The 21484-nt window shown below is 35.0% G+C and overlaps 2 protein-coding genes across 2 annotated transcripts; one reads left to right on the plus strand and one right to left on the minus strand.

The window, feature by feature from the left end:
• Positions 1-7735: 7735 nt before the first annotated feature.
• On the minus strand, positions 7736-8347 carry LOC136986667 (uncharacterized). Its single transcript, XM_067284245.1, has one exon. The coding sequence runs from the start codon at positions 8345-8347 to the stop codon at positions 7736-7738; it is 612 nt and encodes a 203-aa protein (XP_067140346.1).
• A 2062-nt stretch (positions 8348-10409) lies between these two features.
• Positions 10410-12796, plus strand: LOC136986668 (putative nuclease HARBI1). The gene is made up of 6 exons (XM_067284246.1): positions 10410-10594; positions 10663-10839; positions 11198-11466; positions 11803-12230; positions 12311-12428; positions 12680-12796. The coding sequence occupies exons 1-5, from the start codon at positions 10410-10412 to the stop codon at positions 12410-12412; spliced, it is 1161 nt and encodes a 386-aa protein (XP_067140347.1). The 3' UTR covers positions 12413-12428; positions 12680-12796.
• Positions 12797-21484: the final 8688 nt, after the last annotated feature.

Raw genomic sequence — 21484 nt, forward strand, 5'->3', positions numbered from 1 at the left:
TACACAAGACTGCATCGAAAACATATTTTCAATTATTCGGGGAAGGGGAGGTAACAATGTAACCCCAGATGCAACTAAATTCCGCAGTGCCTTAAAAAGTGTAATGGTATATCAATTGTTTACTGCTTTTGATGACAGCAATTGTGAAATTGATGCTGCAACATTTCTGATAACACATAGTGATTTGCTGAAGTGTAATTTCAAAGTTAATGTCAATGAAAAGTGTGGCCAGGACAATCATATAATTGGTTATGATGTAGCACAAACAAATGCTACATCATATGTGATGGGATGGGCATGCAGCAAATTACTCTATACCGAATGTAAAAATGTATTATCATCTTTTAATAATGATTATGATATGGGAAATTTTCACATAGAAATGGAAAAAAAAATATGACGACAATTGCAGAATGCTGTATCCAAACGAGTGTGGAAAAAAATTATCTTCAGAAATATCAACAATATTTCAAAACAATTTTAATATATTTTTGTTACAGAGTCCATATGGAATTAAAACTAAGTTAATTAATTATTTCTTTAAAAATGTAAATATTAAAGGTGTTTGTGACAATTGTATCAAATTATTGGCAGATAAATATTTTAAAGTGCTTATTAAAGCATATGTGAAAAAAAATAATTATTCATCTGAAAGTTCTCTGAGAACAAAAAATGCTAAATTAAAGATTTCACGTATATTACACGATACGCATGCGCACTGAGCGAGACTACTACTAATGTTTTATTTTTAAAAAATGTTTCAATTTAATAAAATTAAATTAAAACCTCAGATTTTAATTTAAAAAATCTGACTCTTATTGCATTTGATTTCTCTTATTGGTATTATTCCTTCCTTTAAATCACTATCCATCCATGTTTCCTACTAAATAAAATTATAATTCATGTTTTAAAATCATTAAATATAGACAAAAAGATGATAAAATATTTATATCGTTGCATTTTTGCAAGTTTTGTTAGATTTTACATAGTCTGCAGTGTTAGTTTTCTCCTCGAACCACTAGATGTCACTAGTTCACGCTGTCGCCACTATGGTACATGCTAATTCATGAGAGTTTCCACTATTGTCGTATAAGTTATTTGGCTATTATTTGTGGATGCCGAGACGGCTAGCTCAGAAATGTCGTTCTTGTTTCTTACCGTCCTCCTACGCTATCCCTCCGGCCTTTTTCCGCTTTACAGCAATTAGTCCGCGACTGTTATATTTACAAGAATTATTTCGCGACCGCAACAAGCCTTATCCAAAATATTTTGCTTAGGTTGCTTCGGATGGACAGTTATTTCAATCATTTCACCTTTTAATTCACAATTTAAACACTCGAGTAGATCTAGAAACATCGATACATACATAGGGGAGAGCGGGGCTAAAAGTTCTCGGGGTAAGTTGTTCCGATTGAAATAGCTCCACAAGGAAAGTATATATATATATAATTAGTAAATATGTCATGAAATCGAACGTTTCTGCGCACGGACGGCAGCTATCTTAATCAGGCCAGTGACGTCCGGTACATTGGAAAGAGAGCCTGTACGTCGCTGATCCACATAAGTAAATATTTTCGTGTTTGATATTTTTGGTATATCTGGCGAATTTAAATAATTAGCGATTAGTTGTTTGGTATTTTTATTCAAACATATATTGAGTATCTTGATATACTACGCTAAAACTGTATATGTCTCGTAACCTAATCTAGTAGTTGCTGTTTTGAACCCATGTGTTATCAGGGCTAGATGTTCCCTTCTTTGGGGGCATGTTGTGACCTTGGAACAACTTGCCCCAGTTCATCTGTACCGGTAATGCAGTAAAAATTATGTTCTTTTCCTTTTGCAGTATGCGGACTTATATTCGAAAAACAACACGGGGTTCTGTATCTCAGGAGTTGATGCAAAGAGCTGCAGTTGCAGTTATTAAAGATGGTTAAAAAATAAAAACTGTTGCCAGAGAATTAGATATTTGTCATATGACGTTATATAGATTTGTAAAGAAGTTGAAATCTGGAGTAGAAAACGCTGCGATTGGCTACAAAAAAGTAAGATTGGTCTTTATTGAAGAACAGGAAAACAAGTTAGCAGAGTATTTATTAAATGTAAGCTTTACTGACGAAAGACAAATCTTGGATCAGCCAGGGTCATCAGGAGTTCTAAATTTGCCTGCAACTTCTGGTGTTATACAAGAACTTGGAAAGGATGTTCTTTTCTCCTCTTTTCTTTAAGTAAAAGTTATAAATGTTGAAACGTAAAAATGTTTTCTTTATAATAAATTTAAGAAAAACAACTAATTATTGATAAGATATTATTGATTAGTCTTTAAATACATACTTAGTTAAATAAATTATTGTTTTTTTTACATATTACACCTTCCATAGATCTCGTAACAACTTGCCCCACCCTGTTAACAACTAGCCCCGAACCGGGGTAAGTTGTTACTTTCCGACTTTAGGTATTGCATTATTAATTATAAAAAAACTTACAAAAAATCAACCCTAAAAACTGTATTTATAGCAAAGTTAGATATATTACTAAATTTTAATCTGTTAATACTTATGCTAGAATTATGTTTCCTTAACAAAATATAAGGTTGATTAAAAAACGGAACTTGTAGCTCCGCTCTCCCCTACATTTCTTTACATACATTCTTTATTTAGGTACAAAAGTACATTTCTCGCCCCGCGTATGCATTACCGAGAGGTTTGTGAAATATTAAATAGAATAACAGTGAGGTACATTCAGTAAATATATATATACATTAATACAATTAAAGTAAGTAAAAGAATAAGTAGGATAAGTACATAAGTATATGTAAGAACAATATAGTATTTGTAATAATATAATTTATAGTGTTTAAATGAATAAATTAAACAAACAAAAAAAGGCAGCTGAATTGCCACACGTGTGGGCTCTTGAAGCATTTACATTTACATTTAATTGAAAAGAAAGGGGGGAGTGCCTCCAGGTTTCACTCATAGGTACGACCTGGAGGTTGGGAGGGAAAAGTTGATGAAATGGGAATGAAGGAAATGAAGGATAGGGGATGAAAATGGGGCAAAGTGGGATAGAAAGGTAAGTGTACATGGCGCCTGCCTCGCAAATACAGAAAGAATAACAATACATAACACACATTAAAGAATTGACCGAAATACATTGATGGGCGCCAGATAACGGCCAGTACATAAAATGTATACATATAAAGATACAACAAAAACATGCCTAAGAAACAAGATATGTACAGTACAGCAAAATCTCGCTTGTGTATTACACGTACAGGATACACAGATAGCAAGAGTGGACTAGCACGTTTGCACAAGGGATAACTGTGCTACTTACCCTGTTACACAATGAAGGAACAGACTGTGAACATGCAGCGACAGCTAATAGAGCAGCATAACCATTGGAAGCCTGGAACAATTGTCGGGGAGAAAAAGTTAGCCAGCTGATCAATCATTTCTAGCAGATTGTTGGTCGCATGGTGGGTTAAGTGCTGCTGTTGTTTCCAGAAATTTGATGAGATGTTTATAAATGTTCGGGTCTTCCATAAATCTGCTGTAAGGACATGGCCAGTTGTTTCCGGCATGGAGCACGTGCCCCATGAGTCTGACTCTCTCCTGTGTGAAAAATTACAGTCCCATAGATAATGCTGACTGTCTTGGATTGAAGTACTGTCGCAGGGGCAGATGTCCATGTCTTTAAGATGAAACCTTTTTAAATAGCTGTTGAAATTTCCATGTCCAGTAATTAACTGGGTCATGGAAAAGGTAGGCACAAGGTGTTTCCATTTAAGTCTTTCCTTAACGTTTGGGATAAAGGTGTGCGTTAATCTGCCTGTAGATCCGTTATCCCATTCTTCTTGCCATTGACTAAGAGCGAATTCCCAAGTCCATTGCTTGATTTTCGAAGCAGGGATCTTGTTGTAGCAAGGAATAAGGCTGGAAGCAGCGGCTTGTTTGGCCAGCCGATCAGCTGCCTCATTCCCAGGTACACCAGTGTGTCCTCGGACCCACCCAAAAGAAATCACATGCTTGTGGCTATTGGTGGTAAGATAGCGATGGATTTGCGCAATGTTTTAACCCCTATTATGGGGACTGAAGATGGAATTGAGGGCCGTCATGCTGTCAGTGTAGATGGTGATTGTTTTGTTGCGAGGAAACCAATCAGAATAAACATGATCCATCGCTTGACAATGGCGAGGATTTCTGCCTGCGGCACAGTGCAGTGTGGACCCAGCTTGAAAGCAGATCTGTGGGTGGTGCCAGTGTTATGATGGTAAAGAATGAAAGCTGCCCCAACCTCTGTGAGATTCTTCGACCCATCAGTATAGATGGAAATGTTGCATTTTCACTTAAGTAGTTATCACCAAGAGTAGGATAGTCTTCATAATAGTTGGAATTTGCCTGCTTGTGCTCGTTATACCAAAGTTAGCGATGTCGTTCTTTATTTGGTCAGGGAAAACAGAAAGGATGTTATTATGACTATTGCTGCTGTTGGAAACTTCGCCATTCATTTTGTTACAGATAATCCAGATCAACCTGGCCATTTTGGCTTTAATATACACTGGAAGGAGGCCCGCAATGACAAGCAAGGCTGAAGTAGGTGCCGTTCTGTAAGCTCTACAAATACGTAGAGCGGCAATCCTCTGTGCCTTTAGGAGCTTGCGTTGAATGTACATAGTTTGGGTGGCCGCTGCCCAGATTGGCGCAGCATACAAAAGAATAGGTTCTATTGCCCCCAGGTAGATATACCGTGCCGCATTATAACGTATACCCCAGATATTTTTTGCAATACTATTCAGAGCATTAGACACTTGAATAGCTTTGGCACTGACCATGTCTATGTGCTTGGTCCATTGGAGTTGCTGCTCAAGAACAACCCCAAGATAAGTGAAGTTATTTACTCTGGGAATCCGATGCCCGTCTATAATAATCCTAGGACTTTTCTGGAGAGGCGTGTTTTTCGAGAAAATGATATACGTGCACTTGTCGTAGTTGACTGGGAGGTTAACACTTTTACTCCAGTTGGAAACCTTTTCAAGTAAATTGTTACAGAGGACAGGCAGATTTCCACTGTTCCTGTCTGACACGAGAATCACCGTGTCGTCATGCATATCCATGCAAAAGCTGAACTCTTTGGATCCATTGAAAATTGTTAAAAGGTTGTTATGAACAATAGTTCATAAGCCAGGGCCGGCAATTGAGCCCTGAGGGCAACCTTTGGTAACACGATGGCTGTAGCTAAAGTTGTTGGTGTACCAGCCTGCCTGCCTCTCATTTATGAAACTACTCATCAGGTTGTGCAAGTTGCGGGGGCAGTTATAAGCCCGCAGTTGACAGAGAATCGCCGGCCACCAGAAATTATCGAATGCTCCACGGAAGTCAATAGACACAAGGAGCGTGTGTTTACCTTCTTTTTGGCGGAATTGATGTACTCGATGATGTTGGATAGAGCAGTAGTAGTAGATTTTCCAGGTGTGAATCCATGCTGATGGGGACTTAAGATGTTATTTCTCCTTAAATAATTTAAAATCCTATTGCTGACCAGCCTATCAAGAATTTTCCCCATCACGGGAAGAAGGCTGATAGGTCTGAAATCTTTCGGGTGAATAGGATTATCTTTAGGCCTCTTTTGAATGAATTTAACAGATGCTTTCTTCCAGTCAGCAGGGCAGTACTCAAGAGAAAGGCAGCGGTTGTACAGAGTAACGAAAGTAGTAGGAATTGCATCATATGCTTCCCTGATCATCTTCCAGTTACCTGATTAATGCCTGGGGCCTTTTTGATGTTAATGCGATTAATAGCGTGGGATACTTCTTTATATGTGAATGGTCTGTCGTCCTGGTTGTTTGATGCCACCCGACAGTTGCTGCGCAGTTTACGTTAGGTGTCGGTATCAAGAACTGCATCGTCAAATGAGAAGTGATAGTTGAAAAGCTCATTCATAGTTTCTGTTAGAGAGTTGGTGTAAGTGCCCTCTGCCGTAAGTACCGTAGAGGGAATACCTGCGTTGTTTTTCCTCTTAAACGCAATATAATACGCTTGCTCCAGAGAGTGTTGAAGCAGCTGCAGTAGCTTCTCCATGCTTGATGCCTTTTACGGTTTATTAAGGTTTTATAGTCATTAAATTTGGTGATGTAGTTAGCTTTCTGGATTTCCCTCATATTACCATCTCTTTGTCTCTGATATGTTTTACGTAGCTTGTGCACTTCCTTTCGACAAGAATCAAGTTCATCATCCCACCATGGAGCTTTTGTATTCTTTTTGTTTTTCTTACGGCTTGCCCAGCAGTAGCTATGGAGTATGGTCTTAGTTAGGTCTGAAACACACTGGTCGATACCGTCTTTTGTCATACTAGTTATTGGAGAATCCGTGACCCAGTTGTTCTGTAGCAGGTGCTTGTAAGTGGGCCAGTGGGTACAGCTGTAGGTAGTAATAGCGTTGATCCTCTTGATTTCAATGTTTAGTTCAATTTTAATATAGCGATGATCGCTGGAACTTGGTTCTTCCATAGTTGAGCAGTAATTAATCATGAGAGCCATATGAGCATTAGCTAACGTGACATCCACCCAGGTCTCCCCCTAGACGAAAAATAGGTGGAAAGAGGGCTGGTATTGCAGGATGTCAGATGAAGGGCCGCTATCAGCTCAAGCATGAGATAGTCCCATAGAAGATCCGAGGGGCTATGCCATAGAAAGGATTTAGCATTTGGATCACCGCAGATAAGCCATGGGTGGTCGGCAATTTTGTTATTGATGTTATCAAGGTCCTCCAATAGAGGCTCAATGTTTTCAAAAGGTGAGCAGTATATAGAAGAAATATATATGACCATGTTCAGAGTGTGCACCGTACCAGTTGTAATATAGCGAGTTGAGAGATGTGGCATGAACTGCACAGTAAGACTAGTATCCCTTATAAGGATGGCCGTTTTAGTGTTATCGTAAAAGCCCTTGGGTGGGATATTCCAGCCGCTGTAATGTGTAAGGTAGCCTTTAAAAAAGTGACGGTTCCTGGACCACAATGATGTCCGAGTGCGTCCTCTGCAGTTTTGATGACCAAGGAGGAGGGGGCTTTCCCCCTTTGGAGATTGATCTGCAGAATGTTAAGGTTGTTATGATTTGACTGAGTGGTGGTGCTGTGGAAATTAAGGGCCATGATTAGTTTGGCTGACTGTGTTAGACTTGATTTTGTTGGTTATTGGGCAAGCAGGATCAAAAGCGTTGTGGTCAGTTTTCAGCTGCTTGCCTTCGGGTTGTACTTTTCAAAAAGTTTAAAAAGGACAATGGGATCGGTCAAATTTCTAAATTATTTTTTAATCTAAAACTCTAAAAAACTTTGTACTATAATCCAAGTAAAAAACTACTTTTTAAATCCGATTTCGAGTGAGTTAATTCGACAATAAATAACGAAAAGATGCTATACTTTCATAAACTTCTTAATTTTATTTCCCAAATGCATTTCGCAACGCCTCATCAGTGGGTAGTTGAGTCTTGGTAACCTCCGTTCCTTTTATGCTGGATGATATTTTCCCAGCATGCATCAATCTGCATACCGTCATTCAGGTTAATTAAATTTGCATATGCTTTTATACAAAAGTGTTCAATTATTTTACGTTTTAAACAATTTTCTTCTTTATAAAGTATTTTAACATTATTTCTATCTATTTTACAAAAATTATTTTTATAATGTAGGTACCACGGCGATTCTTCTCGTTTTAATCTTATTGCTGCCTCGTGTTATTTTAAACGTATTTCCAACTTCCTTCCGGTTTCTTTAACGTAAGACTTCATTTGTGGACAGTACAAGATTGTATTAATGTTATTATCTATTTGTTGACAGGTTTCATTGCGATTTTCTGAATATTGACTTATCAGGTGTGTCTCCAAATAATCTTTCATCTCCAACCAATTCGCACGGTTAAGAGCGTATTTTAATGGTGGAACATACGCAGGATCTTGAGCATCATCTGAGTTTGAAAAACCAAAAGTAATTAAAGCATGTTCCGTAAGGCTGTCTTCAGTCAGAACTCTCCAGTTAGAAATTTTAGTGTAAGTACTATTGCATCCCACAGCAACATCAATCCAACTCTCACCTCTATGTGAAGTGAATGTTGGTGGAGAGAGTGGATTGTTAATAATTAGAAGATCATTGTGTGTAAAAAACTCCTCCAGTAAGCTGCCACGACCATCAAAAACATCACCGCCCCAAGCCGGTGAGTGTGCATTCATATCACCAGCGATCAAGATATGCGTAACCCTAAATGCATCAACAATTCTCTGAAGTCTATTAATAAAATCCGCAGAATCAGCGTGACCAGGGATAGAAACATCGATATCGTCGGGCGCCATTTTCTTAACGAAGTAAACTAACTCTTTCCTTCGTGAGCTTCGTTAGAGTTTCGTTCGATACGTCATCACCGCGGAGCATGCGCACTGAGCGAGACTACTACTTTTCGAACGATTCGTTACTAATGCGTTTAACTGACCGGACGTACCCAAAGCATTGTCCCAAAGCTATTCCTTTCATGTGGAGGCGGTTATGGCGCCGGTTGATATCAAACAGATAGAAATTAAAATCAGAAACTTCATTCAATCCTATAAAGTGATGATTTTTAGTAGATCCCATGATTATTTTTGTACAGAGGCGAGTGAACGTACCCAAAGTATTGTAGTTCTATTCCTTTCATGTGGACGAGGTTATGGCGCCGGTTGATCTCAAACGGATAGAAATTAAAATCAGAAACTTCATTCAATCCTATAAAGTGATGATTTTTAGTAGATCCCGTGATTATTTTTGTACAAAGGCGAGTGAACGTACCCAAAGTATTGTAGTTCTATTCCTTTCATGTGGAAGAGGTTATGGCGCCGGTTGATCTCAAACGGATAGAAATTAAAATCAAAAACTTCATTTAATCCTATAAAGTGATGATTTTTAGTAGCTCCCGTTGTTATTTTTGTAAAAGGGTGAGTTTTATCCGATCATTTCTTCAAATTGCCGGATGTTTTGACTGTTTAGATATTTTTAGTAGTGATGTAACGAATATTCGGTTACTACCCGGTATTCGGCCTGGGTACACTATAGATTACTCCCTATGGAATTTCGTGTGTTTGGGTATATATCTGAACTCAAAGGACCTAGACGAGTTCAACGATACTCTACTTTTGGACCGGAGACGAAAAATAAAAAAGTTATCATACTTTTTTCGGCGATCGCGCGATGATAGGGAGTCGCGTCGCTCTCCGCTAAGTCGGCCTCGCTATCGCGATTGGGAGTCCCGTCGCTTGCCGTTAAAATTGCCTTTAGTAGACGTTTCCCCCTTTTTTTGCTTTGTTCAAAAACTACCGTGAATCGATCACTAGTTTAGCACATGGCGGCGTGTGGTGGCGCCCATACGTGAGGTCAGTCGGGCCGCCATGTTCGTTGCCATAAATAACATTAACCGAAATGGCGATCGCGCGATGATTAGAAGTCGCGTCGCTCTCTCCGCTCTCGTATCGCGTGTTTAACCCTACTGGAGATGACCGTAGTCCGACGTCATGGTTTGCAGACTTTACCGCAAGATGGCAGTACTAACAACTATGGTGCCGTCTTCAAGAGAGCATTAAAAAAGTATGGTAACTTAAAAGTGTGATAACTTTTTTATTTTTCGTCTCCGGTCCAAAAATAGGGTACCGTTGAACTCGTCTCGGTCCCCTGAGTTCAAATATATAATCAAAGTCCTGAAATTCCATAGGGAGTAATCTATAGTACACCCTTCGGCATATTCGGCTTATTTTTCACTATTCGGCCGAATACCGAATACCTAAAAACAGGAGTAAGAAATAACAAAAACACAGTAAATTAATCGTTTTGGTAACTTTTATTAATGTTGAACATTAAACTATAATTATTGAAGTTAATAAGAAATAGCGTCTAACTCTAGTATTAAATTCTTTCGTAATTAAATAATATTATAGCCTTTATCTAGCCTGATATCTTATGGCAGGCATGTCAAACACGCGGCCCGCCAACACATGGGTTGCGGCCCACTGAGACTTTTTAAAAATTTTTAAATATCAAGCTTTGACGCTTGAAGTTGGAAAATTTGAACTTTTTTGAACTGTACGATTCCCGCCCTTTTTGTGTTTGTTCGTTCCGTATTTCGTCCAACCAATTCAAATTGGTCAACGCTACGAAAGACGGTTGGATAACGGCCGCGGCTTTGAATCTACGAACGATGATTGGCCGGCGAACATCGTACGAGAGCGAACGTCGTGGAAGACTGCTACGCGCTTATTGGTCCATCAGCGATTGCTACAATCCGTATAAAAGAAGGGTGCGTTCTTTAATAGCGGTCGTTCCGCGTCGCCGCTACTACTGGAGTGCGCTGCAGTTTGTAGGCATTTAGGAACGACTGAAAGGAAAAACAAAATGGCGGCGTCTGTATCTATCGATGATATCGTGATGGCGGGAGCTATGACATTAAAATACGCGTTTTTGCACATATTTGAAGCAGATTCTTCCTCTTCCTCCGACGAAGAATCAAACGAGTCACAGAGACGAGCATATGTTCCTCGGATAAAAAATTACATCACCGAGATTGTTCCGTTATACAGGTAGGATAAGGACCATATAGAAAAACTCTACTGGAGGACTAGCTATTATTATTATTTTTTTTTTCCAGCTCGAGTGACTTCAGATCTCACTTTAGGCTCAGTAGGGCTTCATTTGAAGCACTCAGTAATTTACTGATGCCAAAAATTACAAATCATGCGATTAACAGGGCAGGGAGACCGTCTTTGACAGCATGTGATAAGGTGCTGATGACCTTATGGTTTTTGGGCAACCGTGAGGCATATAGGTAAATATTAACAACACGTATTACGAAATAACGCCAACCAGTAATCCTGAAGTTTATGTCGATCAACATTAACTGCAAAAAAACTGCAATTTATCATTTTAAGTTTTTATCTAATCCAGTCATCTTCAAAAGAGTTGACTTATTTTTTTGCTATTTTTGAGATAACATTTTGGATATCTATTTTTTAATATGACTAATTGCATTGTAGGCATTTGGTATCTGTTAAACTACTGTATAGTGAAATCTTATACAATATTGACAGAATCAGTCATTTATTGACAGATGTAAATTGCAGGATTACTCTCTAATCTCTTTATAGTAATTTCCGTGTAGTAATAAGATATTTAATATATTGTAGGTCTGTTAGTGACAGGTTTGGCGTATCCAAATCAACATTATTTCGTGTTGTGCAAACAACATGCACTGCTCTCTCAGAACTTGCACCACAGTTTATAAAATGGCCTTCAGGAGAGCAAGTGCAAGAAATTACACAAAGTTTCCACAACAAGAGTGGTTTTCCAGGTGTAGTAGGAGCTATTGATGGCACCCACATTGAAATTCCAGCTCCACAGATACATGCAGTTGCATATGTAAACCGCCACGGCTACCATTCTATTATCTTGCAAGGTATGTGATGTCACTTTTGATACAAAGTGATCTAGTCCTTGAATAGAAAATTGTCACATTAACAAATTTGTTCAACGAGAACAAATAAAGATATCTGATAGAAAACTTGCCAAGTGTCTTTGAAGAAAAAACACACAACATTAGTGTTTATCAAGTCTAAATTATAGAACAATGACACGGTTTTATAAAACAAATCAAAAATTTGTTCTGTTATGAATTATGTAGTTCTATACAGTAATATAGACAATCACTTTCTATGAATTTTCTTAATTTAATCTGAAGTTCTACAGTACAGATCTGTACTCTAATAATGTTTTTTAACTCTCTTGTTTTCAGCTGTGTGTGACAATTCTATGGTGTTCATCTCTTGCCATGCTGGTGAATGTGGCCGTGTCCATGATGCCGAGGTCTATGCTCGCTCTACATTATCTGGAAAAATAGCCAGGGAGGCTGAAACAATGTTTCCGTATGATTCCCATATTGTTGGAGATGGTGCTTATCCAATAAATAAGCAACTAATGAAACCCTATCTTGACAATGGGCACTTGACAGCTACCCAAGTCCGGTACAATAACAAATTATCATCAACCAGAAGTGTTATTGAACGGTCATTTGCTCACTTGAAAGGAAGATGGAGAAGACTGCATTATTTAGACATGTCAAAAATGGAGTCGATACCATCTGTTGTAATGGCTTGTTGTGTCTTACATAATATTTGTATTACAAGAGGGGACATCCTACAAGAAAATACCGAACTCGAAAAAGTATATTAATTTTTTTTACTCTAAGTTTTGGTATTATGTACTGTACATATATAACAAGTGTAACATTTTTTGTTTTCCAGGATCCAGGCAATCATAACCTAGGTGTATATCACAGGTCATGTGTCATTGAGCAAAAGCAAGGTGGAAATGCAAAGCGTGACAGAATTGCTCAAAACTTATAAACAAAGACATTTATTAGTAAGCAAAATATTCCACTAATGAGCTATTTATTAATTATGTACCTTAAGAGGAAAGGAGTAAATAATTGATTATATTCTGGTGTTGGATAAAGTGGAATTATGAGCTATTTATTTATGGTTAATTAAAACATTATGGAAATCAGAAACTATATGCAAAAACTACTTTTATTTATCTTTTTATTTTTTAACATTTTCTATTTTTTCTATAAATTGTTTAAATAAATTATTAAATTCATCCATCCTTTGCAGACGTTCCTCATGCCGCCGCTGTTTTGCAGTCTCACGTTCAACATCTGTCGATAATTTTCTTTTTGGACGTTGGACTGGTGATGGTGATGGAGATGCAGAAACTTCAGGCAGTGGAGATGCAGAAATGTCTGATTGTGGATTTCCACTACCTGATGAGTAGCTTTCACTGCTAAGAGTGAAAGGTGAAGCCACGTCAGGACGTTCACCGAGCCACTCATCCATGTTATTATAATAACACCACGTCCTCCTGAAAAAAGACCACAATATAAAATAATAAACAAATATCAAGCAATGGGATCGGTTATTGTATACATTAAAAACAATAATCTTTAAAAAATTGTAAATTTTCTAAAAATAAACGAGTTTTAAAAAACAACTCTTTTTTATCCGATTTCGAAATGAGCGAAGGACTGAGATGGACACCTTAAAAATTAACAAATATTTCTTACTTTATTGTTCATTATCCATACGTTATTATCCAAATTATCCAAATGCATTTCACAAAATCGTTTGCCTCTTCAGTGGATATTACACCTTTACAACACTGTTAGATTTATTTTCTATCAAACTATCCCAGCATGCATCTACAGATAAACCAGTATTCAAATTGATGACATTTGCATAACTTTTGATGCAATAATGTTCAACGATGCGTCTCGTTACAATACAGTCAAACCTGTTTTTATGCGGGGGATAGGGACCGCATTAAAAAGCTTAAAAAAAATCTCACGAAACTTCACGAATGGCTGTAAATAATAGTTTTCGCAACACAATTAAAAAATATTTTTTTATGCGGTCAACAGGGACCGCATAAAAAAAGTCTCACATAGAAAATAACTCAAAACCGTACGAAATAGAATTTATTGACAACAGATGTCAGCACTTGACTGCATCGTCTGGTCTATCGTCTGTTTTACATATTTTTGTCCAGGTGGTGTTTTGTTGACTTAAAAAGTAAATTATTTCATTTTTCGCATATTCATGCAATAATATTACTATAATAAGTGTCATTTATGCTACAATAAGTTTATTTAGCTATAATAAGTCAACGTAAGACATGACGAATCGCACGAGACTAGTCGCCAACTATACCGCACAAATTAAAAATTCGCATTAAAAAAATCGCACAAATAAAAAACGCACATAAAAAGAGCGCATAAAAACAGGTTTGACTGTATTTTCTATTTTATACAATATTTTAATATTATTTCTATTTATGATACAATTCTTATTTTTACAATGTTGATGCCACGGAGATTCGGTTCTTTTTAGTCGAATTGCCGCTTCATGCTCTTTAATACGTTCAAGCTGTCTTCCTGTTTCGCCGACATAGATTTTACCTTCTGGACATGTACATATTAATTTGTAGACGACTCCCGCTATTTTCAAAGGGTCCCTTGAATGTCCTACCATTCCTCTATTCACCACATAAATACTTTTGCTTAATCTATTTTTCTGTTCACCCACTAAGTTGACAGAACAATTTTTAAAGTTATTTTTATATTTTTCAAAAATTTTTTTAATATATGGAATTTTAATGTATAGATTATTACTTTTCTCTTTTTTTACATTATATCTACTGATGGTACAACAATTGTACCACTTACGTATTAATTGTTGCGGATAATCGTTAAGCAAATATTTTTTAAACAGGTTTTTAGTTTCAAGTTCTATATGCTTCTGCAATGTTGTTCTATTAAAAAATTTTTCTTAGTTCCATCAGAAAAACGTTTCTTTTTATACCTAAAGAACAGTACGATTTATAGTTGATTACTTTATCATTATTACAACTTTTTGTATACTTACGAAATAGTAGTGTTTTTTCCTGTCGTGTGATTGTAACATCTAAATAGTTAATTTCATTATTTCTCTCTTCTTCGTAGGTGAATCTAATATCATTGTTTAAACTGTTTGCATAAGTTTCAATGTTTTTGGCTGTAGTAATATTGGAATCATACAGGATCAATATGTCGTCTACATACCTGGCATAAAAGGAAATACCTTGGGACTGGAAAATCTTTTGATCTAGTGATGTCATGCATATATCTGCAATCTTCGGGCCTATAACGGACCCCATTTCTATCCCATCTTTTTGTTGATAAAAGTCTGTAGAAACTGAAAAATAGTTGTTTTTAAAAGCAAATTGTATAAATTCTAAAATGTAATTAGGTAAACAATAATTACTTAAACATTCTGAAACAAAATTCCACTTAATTGATGGGTACATTGATTTCACATCCAGACTCATAAGTCTAAAGGATTCCTTACTTTGACCATATAACAGATGCGAGATTAGCTGATCTGTATTTTTTATACTGTATCTAGAATCTGGTATACACTGTAAATAATTTTTTATATAATGTTCTAAATTATACAATATAGAATATTTAAAGTCCACAAGAGGTCTATAAACATTTCCTACTTTATGAGTTTTAAGTCTAATATTAAGTTGCGGGATACGTATCTTGTTAAAATCCATTATCTTTTTATAATCTTGGCTTGTAAATTCTTTTTTATGCGTCTTCATCAACTTTATTAATCCTTTTTTAATATCTTCGGTTGGATTGTTATGTAGCTGTTCATATTCATCAGTAGATACTATTTCTTTTTTCTTTAATTGTAAATCTGAATTCGTAATAATTATGAGTGCGTGAGATTTATCTGCTTTAATGATAGATAATTGTTTATATTTAAAATATTTCATTAATCTATTCATCTTACTAGTTATATTAATTGCTTTTTTGTCTACTATATATTGTCTATACGCACCTTTACCCTTAAACTTATGAAGATCTTTACTTAAGTGTATTCTCAACTGTTTTTTATCTTCTGATTTTCCTGGGATTCGTCGAATAGCGCACTCTATTTCGGCTATAACTTCAATTGACTTTGAAAAAATGGGAAAGTTCATATTATCTCCATACGACAATAACCGTAAGTAATCATTCGGGACATCAACGCTTGTTAAATTTATAATTAATTTATTTAACCATTCTTCTTTATCTGCTATTGAAGGATAATCAAATTTTTTCGTTAATTTAATACTCTTCTTTACATTATACTGATTATTAGTATTCATATTATTACTATTTTTGTTATTACTATTTCTACTGTTATCAGTTTTCTTCATTAATTTAATTTTTTTAGATAATAAATACATCTGTTTACCTTTTTTCTTTATGACAGACTTTATAATTGATCTTTCTATATTAACTATGTCGTCATATCAGGAAGACAGCTTGAACAACGTATTAAAGAGCATGAAGCGGCAATTCGACTAAAAAGAACTGAATCTCCGTGGCATCAACATTGTAAAAATAAGAATTGTATCATAAATAGAAATAATATTAAAATATTGTATAAAATAGAAAATATTGTAACGAGACGCATCGTTGAACATTATTGCATCAAAAGTTATGCAAATGTCATCAATTTGAATACTGGTTTATCTGTAGATGCATGCTGGGATAGTTTGATAGAATATAAATGTAACAGTGTTGTAAAGGTGTAATATCCACTGAAGAGGCAAACGATTTTGTGAAATGCATTTGGATAATAACGTATGGATAATGAACAATAAAGTAAGAAATATTTGTTAATTTTTAAGGTGTCCATCTCAGTCCTTCGCTCATTTCGAAATCGGATAAAAAAGAGTTGTTTTTTAAAACTCGTTTATTTTTAGAAAATTTACAATTTTTTAAAGATTATTGTTTTTAATGACCACAATATATTTAGTATTGAGAAATATAAGTGAAATTTCAATAAAAAAGAAAAAAAGTCACCTGTTGTTGCCAGGTGTATTATTATGTTTTTTTACTTTTTTTATATGTTCTCCACAGTCCATCCCACTTTTTTCTGCATCCTTCCCCAGACACTTCTACTCCTGTTTCGGATATTTCTGCAGCAATTCTGTAGAAGCAATGTATTGGCATTACAATGAACGGTTACCATTAGCATAGGGCTGTTTATGTATTAGTTCGCCTTAATATACTTGTGTTATCCACAATGATGGATATAGTGCACATCTTAATGGTGTAGTTTCTACATATCAGTCTCTTGCACTTCTTTGTTTATTTTTGATGGGAAAATGCAACGCTTCTTCCATTTCCCACAATTATTAACTTTTTATTACCTCTTATAAGGATTTTAACTTCAATATTGTGGTTCATAACACGACAAAATGTAGTTTGTCATTGTAAATATTTTCACAAGTTGAAACCAAAGTTTTCACAGACAAACTACAACTACGAGCAATTGTTTATTGTGACGCCGTCACAATGCCGGAGATGCAAATTTTAATGATATTTTTAAATCGTTTAATTTAAAACATGTGCTTTCCACCTCAAATTAGTAGTGGCTTGCCCCTGTACATCATACTTTTTCTTTAACAATAGAGTCGTGTTAATAGGTCATCTATTAACTGTTTTCGGGAGGTGGAGTTTCGAATTGAAAAACCGTAACTTCCGGTTTGCATCGGAAGTTCTTATATAGTTAATTGGACCTCCCGTTCCTAAAATTTCCATATCTGGTCTCGGATTTCATCTAACTCCGTTCTCGAAATTAAGACAGACAGTGGGAATTTGGAGGTATACAATTTTTTCCAATTGCATTCCCCTGAGGTCACTGGTTGACGCGAACTAACGGATTGTAATGCCGATTGGAAACATCCAGCTTTGACTTTGACTCTCGTAGACATGACAAAATTTGGAAATAAATGTAAATTCCTTCCAAAGCAAAATTGTCGCGTTGTAAGTAATGAAGGCAAAAAAAGAAAAAAAATTCTTAGCCGTCAAAAAATAAAATATCATGGCGAGCGAAAGTTTCAAAGTTGGATCAACACTTGCGGACCAAGTCGAGCGGAAGTGTCAAATTGATTAATCGATCAAATTAAGAATTTAGGAGAAAGATCCTTTAATAGCCTGATCACGGTGATCGATTGGTTTAGTATAAACTAATCACTCTGTTATCGGTGAAATGTCATAGAAACTGCTGTATGCAGCGTGATGTGGTACGCACCATCCTTCATGAAAGTGGTCGACTCAAGGCAACATCACTATTGCAGTTGGGATATGACAATTGTTGAACATCTTTTGGTATCTGGGCTATCATAAAGCATGCCACAGTTTCATTGGGTCTAGCTTCTCCGAAGAATGGCCCAAGAATAAATATGGCTATAAATCTACACCAAACTGTGATTTAGAGTAGTGGAGTGGAATTTGCTGTAAAACATGAGAGTTTTCTGAGACCCAGTTACAAGTTACAATTGTTCAACTATTATAAGATGAAAATGTGCCTCATTCCACGGGATCTTCCATGGTCACGACACATCCACTTCCATTCTGACAAGGAAAGTCAATGCAAAGGTCAGTCGAGTTTTCCTGTCGGCAGCAAGCAATGCTGGGTTTGGCTGATCTGATACGAATAATAATGAATTAATTTTCTCATTTTTTTCTATACTCTGCTATAAGATACACCTAACTTCTGTGACACTGTACTTTTACTACGGAGTCTGCAACATTATTCGTAGACTGTTCAAAAACAGTTTGTGATAACATCTTTAAGTACTTGGGAAGTGATAGGTTGCACTGTTGCTGGGCTGAACTTGCAGATGTTCAGTTGCCTCGAATCGAGTGAGCAATCTCCTGAGAGCTTGTGAAATAGTGGAGTCAATGGTCCTCGGCGAACATTCTTATGCATAAAACAGCTTTACAAGAAGTGCACGTTTCGGAAAGGTAACGGCTATTGCAGCTGTTAAGAATAGCACTCAACAGTTGTGGCCACTTTTGGCTGTAACACGTTTGCTTACGCAAAGGAAGTCGTGTTTTCGTTGCTTTCAGCACTAAAAATGCCCTAGGGATAAGTTTTGATCCCTTTTTTTCAGAAAATATTACTGTGAGAAGCCGGGCTAATATTTTTGTAATTTCGACGATCCTAATTATTTAGTTTCTGTTCAAGAAAAGAGAAAATCATATTTAAGCCCAAATTAATAAATTTAAGGGAAAAAATTCGCTAGATTTTTTCACCGATAACACTTCTTTTGTGGGTGACACATTCCGACAAAACTACTCATCTAAGGATGCGTTAGAAAAATTCGGAAATTGAACTAACCACCAGCACGCTGCATGACCTTACTAAATATGTTCATTAGAATAGCAGGGGGAATAACTCCAAATAAAAATAGAGAGGGAAGAAAGGTCAAGAGAGAGTTCTCCTGTCCGTTTTGAAGTGTGTGTTTATCCCCGCCGATTTCCCCCGTTGTTATCGGGGGAAATCGACCATTGCGAACTAATTATTGCGGATTGTCCGAAATTTTGTCAGTTACGTATATTTGTAATAAATTTTAAAGAATAAGACTTTTAAATTTAAAGTTTTAAAGAACTATAAAATTTTGAATTTATCAATTGGCTAGCCTAACAAGAAAATATTTAAATCTGAATAAATAGTTTTTAATGACTAGTATAATAGCTTCTAATAAGTGAGCTCAAAAATAATGATATAATCTACAAAATTTTTAATTAGTACTTATAAACAGATCTTAATAGATATCAACAAATTAAACAAGTTGAGCTGATAAATATCTGTTAAGTTTGTTAAAAAAATAATTGTAAAAAATATATGTAATGAGAACAGTTAAAATTATGTTTTTAAACGTGCTAAAGATAGAAATATTAAAAAATAAAGTTACTTAAAGTAAAAAATAAAAAAATAGTTAAAATTTATCAAATACTTTTTTAATTAAAAAGAAAGAAATATTATCGATTGTCTTTTGAGTTATATAAAGTTTTCTTTTAATCTTTCTAACTTGACAGTTTCAGGCAAAATAATTTGGAAAAAGTTGCCAAGTATATAAATATATAAGCCAATATTTGTCTAGTAAAATAAAATGATGGTAGCATTGACTTTATTTATTTTTTTAATTTTCTAAAAGCATATTCTTATAAGTATATGCTTTTAGAAAATTAAAAAAATAAATATATCAAATTTTAGAATTTCGTTTAAACTAAAATTGATGACACAGTCTGTTGAAACATGCCATTTATTTACTTTCAATGTTCCGGAATACAAAATTTTGACGACCGATCTTGCTTTTTAGGCTATTTGGCTTTCAAAAAAATTAAAAAAATTCTCTTTAAAACAATGAAAAAATATATTCAATTAAAGACAAATATAAAATATTGATATTGAAAATTAATCGAAAGAAGAAACTTAACAATTATTTATAATCTAAATTCTCTTCATTTGTATTTAATAAAACTTTAACATCTAATAAAGTACTGTACATAAACAAGAATTTTAGTTATATAACATGTATTCAATTTATATTAACTAAAGAACGAATTCTGTAAAATGCATTTTCGACACTAAAATACTACATAATACTTATTAAAGGAAAATTGATAATAAATTTATTTTAAAATTTATTAAATTTTTATACAGTTTCTATGCAATTTTTATCCTCGAAAGGTCAAATTGAATCGAAATACAAATGGAACCCTGAGAAACTTTTGTTATTCTTACATACGCATTTCGAACTTAAGCATTTATGTCTTCTCTCTTCTTAGTGTTTAAAAACAATTAAAAAAATCTTTTACAAATACTCCAGTCCTCTTTCACGGCATGGACTTATATTGACTATCTCCTTAGTATATTTTTATAACAATAATTTTTTAAATTACTAACTGGGAACAACCTCAAGGTTTTATTTCATCCGAACATGCTTATATAACACATATAAATTAAAAACAGTTATAAAATAAACAAATAACGCATTTGATTCATTAACTTTAAAAAAGTTTCAAATGATTCGCGGAGCCCACTTTGGGCTTGATTTGAATAACTAATTACAGTAGGTGATAAGTTAACGAACATAATCCGTTCCAAGACTTTATTCGCTATCCTAATTGTTCGTTAACCGATTATCGATTTACCATAGGTTTTTATGGGAATTTGATTAATTCGTTCTGTTGACCCCAAAAAATAAAAAAATAAAACATATAAATAAACGTAGCAAGAAAGTATATAATAAAAAATACAGTCTTGCATTCTGTATGTAATCATGTTTTTTCCGTTTGTGGGGGTTAAAGAATCTGTCTAATGTCGATTGATTTTCTCTCTTCAGGATTTTTCGGAAGTAATTAATAGCATTGTAATTGTAGAGATCCCTAAGCCTATTAACCTCAATTTGGTTTGGATGCCATTCTAAGACCGTTGTTCTGACATCCCCCACTTCTTCAAAAGATCTTTAATAGCAGATGTCGGCATTAATCCTCTTTTTCAGAAGAAAACATATCTGCTGAGTAGGGATTGCAATCCAGCAGTGTTTTGAATCCAGCTGGATTTTTGCTGGATTGAAATCATTCCAGCTGGATCCAGCGCGGATGTATTTTTGGTGCAATAAAGTGTTATCTGTCTATCTATCTATCCTACAATTTATGTTTTTTTTTAATGAAATAAAACATTTTAAAAAATACTTTAAAAGCTTTTATTATTTGGACTGGTCACTATAAATCAGTAAAACTTTTTACACATTTAGGTAATAAACTTAACTTTGGTTCGGTTTAACATTTGAAATAGAGATAATTAACTTTAAATGTTTAGTTAGATTATAATTATAATGTAATCTTTAAGTTAAATAATAGCAAAGGTAATTCTACTGATTAATTTATATTAATATATTATAATAATGTAAGGACGGATAATCAGTGGCTAAGTGGCTATCAGTCTTACCAGTTTTCATATATAGGCTCTACATATTAGTCTGTAGTTATTTATATAGGTATATAAAACTATGTACTGAAAGTAGAA

The sequence above is a fragment of the Centruroides vittatus genome, unplaced genomic scaffold, assembly GCF_030686945.1.
Source record: "Centruroides vittatus isolate TY-2023 unplaced genomic scaffold, ASM3068694v2 scaffold_1167, whole genome shotgun sequence".
Lineage (NCBI taxonomy): Eukaryota > Metazoa > Arthropoda > Arachnida > Scorpiones > Buthidae > Centruroides > Centruroides vittatus.

What these genes read in the sequence shown, in the direction of transcription:
- LOC136986667 (XM_067284245.1), bottom strand. Translation starts at nt 8,347, where the DNA reads ATGGCGCCCGACGATATCGATGTTTCTATCCCTGGTCACGCTGATTCT.
- LOC136986668 (XM_067284246.1), top strand. Translation starts at nt 10,410, where the DNA reads ATGGCGGCGTCTGTATCTATCGATGATATCGTGATGGCGGGAGCTATG. An exon ending in GAGATTGTTCCGTTATACAG is followed by an intron (nt 10,595 to 10,662) that starts GTAGGATAAGGA and finishes TTTTTTTTCCAG; the next exon opens with CTCGAGTGACTTCAGATCTC. An exon ending in GGCAACCGTGAGGCATATAG is followed by an intron (nt 10,840 to 11,197) that starts GTAAATATTAAC and finishes AATATATTGTAG; the next exon opens with GTCTGTTAGTGACAGGTTTG.